The sequence below is a fragment of the Leuresthes tenuis genome, unplaced genomic scaffold (assembly GCF_036924035.1).
Source record: "Leuresthes tenuis unplaced genomic scaffold, fLeuTen1.0.hap1 SCAF_4, whole genome shotgun sequence".
NCBI lineage: Eukaryota > Metazoa > Chordata > Actinopteri > Atheriniformes > Atherinopsidae > Leuresthes > Leuresthes tenuis.
Window position 1 is genome coordinate 7,038,773 of NW_027325358.1, and position 9,422 is coordinate 7,048,194.

A 9,422-nucleotide genomic window follows, 5' to 3' on the forward strand; every position below is an offset into this window, starting at 1 on the left:
ATCATTTCACGAACTGATCAGAAGAATAACATCCAAAAAAATCACACTTTTTACACAAATCTCCTTCAAATCGAATTCACTGAGCTTAAAAAACATGTCTGACGAATCCTCTGCCCCTCATGTCTGATTTTCCTTCCTTCTTCGCTCCGTTTGCACACATAGCAGCAACAGGTCACAAATCAAAGTCACCTTTGATATGATCAAGGTTTGACAGTCTGATACAGAATTGCCTCCTACATGAATCCAGTTGAGGGGAGCTGGCATAGACTCAGACCCACAGGGACTAAAGATTCAGAAAACCAAGAGTCAAGAGCTGCAAGGGGGAAGCTGACATCAGCAACAAGTGCCATCAGAGATTAGTCATAGCAGCACACCAGTCGTCTCCTGTCCCTCCATGTGCCCACAGTGGGTAAATCAGGAGGGGACAGTCATGATAGACACCTGTCGCAGCTCATCTCTGTCTGGTGAGTTCATACGCTGCTATGTTTAAGGCAGAGCCCGGTGGGGACAGAGAGGGAAAATGAGTGCTAAACATGGAACAGCTGCTAAATGGGGATCTGCAGAAGAGCAGCGAGTAAGAAGGCCGTCATAAAGCTACAGACTGGGGTTGCTTCGGTCATATTCCACTGAGTTACATCTCACTCTGGAAATATTAGCTAGAAGAGCTCCCTCCAAATAGCTTGTCAATTCAAATTATGATAGGTGTTGTTCAGTTATTTGTTGCTGCTAAAATCATCACCAGGTCCATAAACCCACTTCAAAACCTGCCCATTTTCTTCCTCTGTATGTGCGTATTAGTGACTTGTACACAAAGACTAATTCACTAAGTCCCACAGTGACGTCCTCCTTAGTCTCAGACAGATTTGGAGAGAAGAGCAGCCAGCTGGTGTTGGATTTGCTGCTGAGCACAAAAAAAGTATTGCAGGATGTATACTGTACCGCATCCAATGAGCCCAGATTATGGGAGAAAAGATTCACTGATATGACCAAAGCAGAGAGGAAAGATGAGGAGGAGGAGGTGACTGGTGTGATGTGTGAGACAGAAATGTGAGGAGACGAAGTCAGAGAAAGAGAAAAATCTTATGGGGAGGAGAAAGACTGAGCAGATCAGAGCTTTTCTTCTGTTTTACTCCTGTGAGAGACCTCTGTCTGTGTCTCCTCCCTCACTGCCTGAAGGTGCAGAGATGATGGATCACACTGTCTTGAAACTCAGTGATCAAGGACTCGAGATAGTGTGTCTGTGTGTGTTTGAGTCTGTTGTGCTCAGAATGACTGATCGAGTCCTGACCTCACACCTGTTGAGATGATTAAAAAGAAATTTTTGGCTCTGTGCAGTCAACCTTACACTGAGTCCCATTTAACTTCCACACGTCATCACACAAACTGTGACTCACCACATGGAGTCACTTACCATTTAATGAACTACAGCAACAAGCAGACTGAATGACATTTGATTTTAATGCCTTCAAACTCATGAGGTGGACATAAGATTTGAGCATTGCCCGATTAAATTTGATTAATTCATCTAGAGGATAAGAATGCTGTGACATCTGTATAGTCTGTTCCATGAGGGCTGGAGCCTATCCAGGCTGACATGTTGCAGACAGGTTACAACCTGAACGGGCCGCCAGTCCATCAAAGGGAGCACAGAGTCGGGCTTCTTTATCAGTTTCTTTGGTTTCTGATGGCTCTTTATCAGTTTGTGTCAGTTTATAAAAAGCGTTTCAATGACCTGGAATGAAAGTTATTTAATGAACACAGTTTATTTCAACAAACCCCAAATTTAACCACAGAGCAAATTTCCTCCTGAGATTTGACCTGTTAGTTTGACCTGGAGGTCATTTGGACAAGAAGCAGCCAAAACTACAAAAAAGTTTTGTAGTTGATGTTCCCTTTTTTTACAGACTGAAAGAAGCATTTCTTTAGGTGGTTTTAAGAAGAAGTACAGCCTCTTAGAAATGCTGTGTCATAGCTTTAATATGACTGCAGATGGCTCAAGTTTATTTTTGGCAGCCAGGGTAAAGTCCGAGGATCATCGGGTTTGCGGTTTGCAGATGGCAGGGATACCACAGATGCCAAAGCCAGATGCACTTTATGTTGAAGGAAAATATAGAAATACAAGTAGCAAGTCATCATGTGCTATACCAGAAGTCAGGAATAGTAGGAATGTGTTGTATTATGAGGATTTGGCAGGACATACCAGTGCGTCCTGGCTGCTTGGGTGAGGCTGGCTCTCACGGAGGGGGGGGCCATTTAAAGGGATGGGGTGTCACCTCAGTGGGGTGTGGTAGCGGGGTCATGGTGGTGAATTCCTCACCAGTCCTTGAACTAGAGAGTTGTGGCGTCTCTGCAGCAGTGATGTCTTTACTCTGTGAGTCTTTTATGTCTTTAAATATCAAACGAATTCACAAAAAAACTTTCAAGTCAGTAACACTAATGAGGCTGACGAGTGGTGCTACACTCGGGAGTTACTCGGCAAGTGTGAAGAGACAAATCGTATCCTCTGGGAGTAAATCAGGTCCGCCAAATAGAGTCCAAAGTTGACACAGGAGAACACTGCCACTACCACTTTGCTGTCCCATGGACACTTCCCCTGTGGACATGATGAAGGTCTCAACGGTGATCCATATTTGGTGTCAAAGCAGAACACCGGCCACACCACTGAAGCGCTGAGGTAGAGCAGAACTTCCAGGAGGGTGCACACCACCACAAAGCGGTCAAAGGGCATGCATCGCACAGTTTTAGTCCGTTTACACACAGTCATTACGACCACCAGCGCTGTCAGAGCGAAGCAGAGAGCGTAGACGACCACGCAGTAGATTGTGGCGGCATAACGGGAGTATTGACTCCCGTTGGCGAGAGCTCCAAAGATGACACAGGCTACAAAGCACTGAACGACTTTGAGAAGGCCGGAGACAGTGGCCATGTATCCCACCACAATCTGGCCCGGCCTGGCCCGACACAAGATCACCTCAGCCCCGTAGGCCAGAGTGCCCAGGATGGAGCAGACGGTGACGGCGATGCGGAAATCTCTGACATCACAGCCAGCGTACGGGCATTCAGAGCGGACAAAAAACAGCGGGTAAACCACAGAGGCCGTCACATACCTGCGGAAAGAGACAAAAATCTCATATTTACATGATGCCATCAGAGATAGGGATCACAGTGAGGTGAAAACAGGCTCAATACTGTGGTTTTCACACTTATGTGTGATGAAATTATGGTAATTCAAGGCCCACTTACTGACCTAACTTAATAGACCTTTCAGTATGGATAAAATGTAGGAAAAAAGTCATAACTCTTTGTTCAGAGTTGGGCTGTAAGATTTCACAACTAATTACCATGACCACAATCCCTAGTTTCCAGGTGTCTAGTGTCTAAAATTTGGAGCAAGTACAAATAAAATGGGATGGTTGTGAAAGGGAAACATGCAGGTCAACCAAGGAAGAGCTCAAAGTGTCAAAGTTTGGTTCAGGTCCAGTGAAACGTATAAAGATGACTGCCCGAAGGAAACAAGCACATTTCCACGGTTACTGGTGATATCGATGGGGTTGATGTCAGGTAAAGGACCAATGGAGATAGCAGACATTATATTTGTAGTGATTGTACATAGAACATTTAAATTTGAGCCATTTTTCTCTTTCCATCAGTTGAAAGGAGGTTTGGTGTCGCTGAGGTAATTTTTCTTGAAGGTGTTTCATAAATGAAGTCCTCAAAGAATTCAAGATATCATAACAACCAGAAGAGATGCAGCTAATTGAGATTCTTTTAGGTTCATGTTTTCCGCTGTTGAGCGACTCCATGATTTTTGTGTCATATCCGTTTTGATTGTTTTGATTTTCTACAAATAAAAATATTGTCCAAGATGTGGATGAAAAAATGAGCGGGTGATGAAAAATTATGAAATCACTAGATTTCATCATTTTTGCCAGTTGTATCATCAACTGCGCAAAAACTTTCATGCATGTGAATTTATATGGTCTACAGTCCTTCTACTTTTACTGTGAATGAGGAGATGTGATTAACTGACTTGAACTGAACTGAACATTACTTTATAAATCCCCAAAATGGTCAATTATTTTTGCAGTATAAAGAATCGACACATTTATTAGTTACTGAAGAAAAAGTGATTGTTTAGAACAAAACAGCCATCCATGTTGCTCTTCTTCTACTGTCTACTTTGTCCGGACTGTTTCTTACTTATCTTATTAATTATTATTATTATTATTATTATTACTAATCTTATTAAATTAATACAGATTGATGCATGTACATGTGAATTTGTGGGCTCCATGTGGCCAGCCACAGACGGACCCTCTGATCCCTCACAAACTAGGTCTAGTGCATACTTTATAATCATATCATTATCTCAACAGTACATGTAATAAGTTGATATGTTGACTTGTTTGCTAACTTTGTTACATACTTTTGCAGCTTGAGGCTAAGTTACCTAATATCAGTATGTTTTCTCATCCAGCTGATAGCTAAATTAGCTAATAGTGTACATAACAGCAATTGTGTATCATTAGCATTTGTTTAGAGTGACACCTGAAGCATTAAGCTCCATTTTCAGCCTCATTTCAGCTGTTTGCTGTTAACCAACAGCTGGTTCTTCATGAACAGATATCTGTATATGATTATGCAGCTTCTGTTTGCAAAGAAAAAGTTTTAGTGTCGGAAGCTTACAGGCTTCAATTTGTGGACAAGTAATATATTTATTGGTCGTATTTGAGCATGCATTTGTGGTTTGCAGGTAAAAAGTCAGCATGTAGAGAAGAAGAGGTACTTACAGGCCAATAACAATTTCTGAATTAATCAGCTGATGGTTTATGACAAATGCAATTTTTTAATCAACATTTTTAACATTTAGATATAGATTAAGTTGTAGTGTTAGCCTAAATGTTCATCATTCATTATCCAGGCTTTACTGAAAGTCACAATACATGAGCCATTGTCCCTAGATATACATGTCCATAATGATAAATGGGCTCTTTGGCTGTTTATGTCAAACAATGAGTTTGCTTTTTAGTTGTTTTTAAAATGAATGGCATTCATAAGCAGATTTATGTTCCATATAGCTGCTGGCTGCACCAGAAGCCTTAAAAAGCTGGATGTTCGTTGACCCCAGAAGATAAATCATCATGCAGTGGTTTGACAGGGTTGGTCTGCTAAATTATCTCATTCATTCAGCTGTGAGCAGCTTTGTCAGTCTGCTTTATGGTGCTGGGCAGGTATTGTAACTTAATATTGACTTAATATAGCTGCAACATAGGCCTGATACTGCTGGAAAACACAAGAAAAAGCTGTGAGGGTGGACTGAAACAGAGCAGTCACAGCTCGTTCAACAATAAAGTGAAAACTGGTCAAATGCTTCATAGAGCAACAAGAAAATGCAGTTTCACATCACACATTAAAAAATGTTCCATTTTGATATAAAATTAATTCTTCTGTTTTAGGTATTTTCAGGGCACAGCATGACAACATCAGCTAGAGATTTTGACTGTAAATGTCAATGGTTAATGGTAAAAATGTATGTCTCAGAGGTAGTTGTGCCATGAATAAAGGGTCACCCAGGTTTGCCTCATGTAGAACAGTTTAACATGTGATGCTTTAGTTTTCTGTAAACACAACCACCTCAAAGACCTGAGAATGGGACCTACATGAGAGTCGCACAGGCAGCGCAGGTGACTGTGAGGTTGTCCCATGATACCGGCAGGCAACTGTAGAGACGAGTAGCATCCAGGAAAAACACCACGACTGACATAGCAAAACAGCAGCACCACGCCGCCATGCAGAACACGCCATGTGAGCCGCTGTAGCCGGCACTGTGGGTCACCATGGCAATCACAGCACAGCCCAGAGCTAACTGACAGAGGCGGGCAGCACCCAGAGCCGAGCAGAGGGCATTCCTGTTGAGGTATGGACCACCATGAGAGTCCATGGCTGCTCAGAAAACAATAAATAAATATTCCTCAGGCCCTCAGAGAGATATTGGACATCCAAAAACCAGGTAAGGCTTTAGGAGTTAGGACCCGTTTGGTGATGATCTGTCAGGAAAATTCAGAAAAGTATTAGTTACAGTCAAACCTTTACATTAAAATTACAGAATAAAAATAGCATTTTTTAAATAAGCCTCTCTTCTCTCACGAAGCAGCCTCTATCAGCTCCTGTGTCTCTGTCTCTTCTTTCACTTCCACTTTTGTTTTGCATCACTTATCACAAAATTTCTGCTCAGACAATCAAAACATTGCAGAACATCCAAACGCTCAGGCACCTGTGTTTATCTGAGTCTAATTTCTGTGTTGTTGTCACCAAGTGTATAAAACACGAGGGAAAAGGGTATTTTAGATCTGTCAGAGCTTCAGCTGGGCTAGCAAACACTCACCTCTCACCCTCATTCACAGGAACCCAGAAAATTCTGCGTAGACTCTTTGAATAGATTTGTTGGAGTCTTGTGAGATATAGCTGCTAACGTCCACATCAGAACCTGGTCCAGAACAACCCTGTAGCTGAGAAGGTCCGCAATCTCTTTGTTAATCCTCTTGGATCTTTGAAGAAGACGCTCATCTTCTACTTTCTCCCTGACGCACACTTCTCTTCTCCTCACACACTTTCTCCTTCCTTGCCGTGCAGTGAGGTGGGGGTGATGTTAGTCAGTCAGACCAGAATGGAAGTTATTTGGGGTTGGGCTGTCACCATTTGAGCGTTGGAGGGTTGTGTTCTCGTGGTTGGGTGTGGAGCTGAGGCATGCAGACACGTTACAGACCCCATGGAATGGAGGGGGGGGACAACTGAGTCTGTAAAAGACAGAACAGGATCAATATGTGACGCCTTCATTCACCTAAAGGAAAACATGAAACGACCAGAGAGATTTCAGATGTTTACAGTAAATTTTCTACAGGTTGCTCAGTCATGTTTCTCCTATTTATTTAATCAGAATTTTTGTCTTTTCATTGTGTCTCTTATTGAAAACCATCAAGGAAACAAACAAAGGATTCTTTTAGAAGATTCCCCATGTGGAAGCAACAAAAAAGCCCTAAATTCATGCATGAATTAGATGTACGATAAGATAACTCATGTATTTAGCTTAATATGTGGATTAACTGGCTGCATGGCGGTGTGGTGGTTAGCACTGTAACCTCATGGCAAGCAGGTTCAATTCCCAACCAGGGCCTTTCTGTGTGGCGTTTGCATGTTCTCCCTGTGTATGCGTGGGTTCTCTCTGGGTACTCTGGGTTCCTCCCGCCATCCAAGAAGCATGCATGTTAGGTTAATTAGTGTCTCTAAATTATCCCTAAGTGTGTGTGGTAGCCAGTGATAAACTGGCAACCTGTCCAGGGTGTACCCTGCCTCTCACCTGATGTCAGCTGGGATAGGCTGCAACCCTACAGCTGGATTAAGCAGGTATAGAAAATGGATGGATGTGTATTAACTTTTAAACAAAGATCATTTCAATCTAAAGCAAGTTAAGTGTTTTTCAAAAGGGCTGTTAAAGCACTCAAATATCTCTGAAATGTGTTGAAAGGCAACTAATTTTGACCATTTCAATATTGAATGTGTTGTTTTTTAAATTTTTCTTGGATTTGTTGGGACACACCAAAACACAAAGGTGATACATTTTATCTTTATAAAACAGTGCATCTTTCATTATTTTATTTTCCTGGCTGCTCACTCCCAGCTCGACTTTGAGACCGTTTCAGTGATGAACTTCAACTCAGTTCCTGACAGTTCAGAGAAGTGAGGAGGCTGTTCAGAGCTCAGGTGAGAAGATACCTGAGACCAGGTGGTGCCGGGCCGACACATCAGAAATCTGTGCTGTTCGGTGGCTGCAGCCGCTCACATTTCTCTTCTGATGCTGCTGTTTTATTTTATTTTATGATTCATCAGCCCTTTTCTTTAACCAGGAATATCGCCTCTCAAGATGGCAACATGAGGGTCACATTAGGGTCACATTATCATGGTCTATGAGTCTTGTGTTCTGGTTTTGACAGTGACTTTTTTCTGGCTTTTGTTACTCATTTTGCTGATGCACTCTGCCTTGTTTCAGCCCCTCTTGTATTTGTAGGTGATTTCTGCATTAGCTCATGTGGATTCTCTCAGTTTTGTTTTAATTGCTGTCCTTCTCACAAGCCCGGTGTCCATAGTCAAGTCGTTTGTCATAGTCAAGTCTGTCCAGTACCTCGTAAGAGCGATTTTTGGTTGTCTTATTGCCATTGTGCATTTTATAGCTCTTGAGTTAAGTCAGAGCTTTTCTAGTTTTGTTGTTATTGCCTTATTCCTCGTTAAGAGGAATTAATCGTAATAAAACAGACTGAAATCAGGTGTTATATCCCCACCAGGCTCATATTCTATTCACTATTTAATTTAGAATTATTTAAACTGTGATTAATAAAGGAAGCACACAAAAAAGGAAGTCAGGGAGAGTGAAACTTTGATTATGTGTCATTTTCCTTAAAGATATCATTCATACCTGATGGATAATATAATAAATCAGATGTTTTTAATCAAACTTTCACTTTTAAACATTAAGCTAAATTATAAAAATTATAAACCATAAACAGAATATCAAACCATGGAGGAAGCAATTGGTTGCTGTTTGCTGTGCAGTCATTTTAACCTCTTTAATGTACCGCTCACCTGTTTGATGGAGCACAAATAAATCACGATATCTTGTTAAAAATCTGGGGATTTAAACCTGACTGAGCCAACTGAACAATTTGCTTGAAACATTTCCATAGATTTTTTTTATCATTGTGGACATTAAAGAGTTAAATTAAACTCTCTTTACATAATGCAGTTTTTTTAATGAATATTTAGGTGTTAGGAAACATAAATACATTTATCACGGTCACACACCAGCATTAATAAGCTCCTCTTATTACTCGGACAGTAGAACATGTTATCGGTGCAAAAACAATCATAATACAATTGACTGTTTGTCAACCGATTGTTATCTAATTTTGTAACATGTCAAGGCCTACAAAAAAGCAGCGATTCAAAGTTCATCGTAACATATCTATAACAATAATAATGCAGCCACGTTATACAGTTCTTCTAAATTTAAGTGAACTGAATTTAATTGGATGGAAAACCAGCAGTGCAGTAATGTTCAGTAATGTTTTAAAAACCTCTTTATTTCTCCTTGTGGTGCTTGGGGTTTGGTCTGCTGCAGCTCTTAAGAGGAGAGACTAAGTTAGTCTATCTGATGAACAGCGCTGAGCAGAGGACCATCAAGTTAGTTTTTGTTTCACCAGGTGGAAACAAGGTGGATGAGTTTGAGCCAAAAAAGCCTGAAGACTGGAAAGCTGCGTGATAACTGCTCTGAGCACGATGTAACAAAAACCCACCGAAGAGGGACGATGAATACTTTCTAACATTTGTAACCTCAGAAATGATCACATTACACATCTTAACCCATTTTC

At 41.2% G+C, this 9,422-nt stretch overlaps 1 protein-coding gene across 1 annotated transcript; it reads right to left on the reverse strand.

Annotated features, from left to right (window-relative positions):
* Positions 1 to 2,374: 2,374 nt before the first annotated feature.
* On the reverse strand, positions 2,375 to 5,951 carry LOC140304968 (myeloid-associated differentiation marker-like protein 2). Its single transcript, XM_072383757.1, has 2 exons — positions 5,661 to 5,951; positions 2,375 to 3,107 (listed from the first exon to the last, which is right to left on the reverse strand). The coding sequence occupies exons 1-2, from the start codon at positions 5,939 to 5,941 to the stop codon at positions 2,456 to 2,458; spliced, it is 933 nt and encodes a 310-aa protein (XP_072239858.1). The 5' UTR covers positions 5,942 to 5,951; the 3' UTR covers positions 2,375 to 2,455.
* Between the last annotated feature and the right edge of the window lie 3,471 nt (positions 5,952 to 9,422).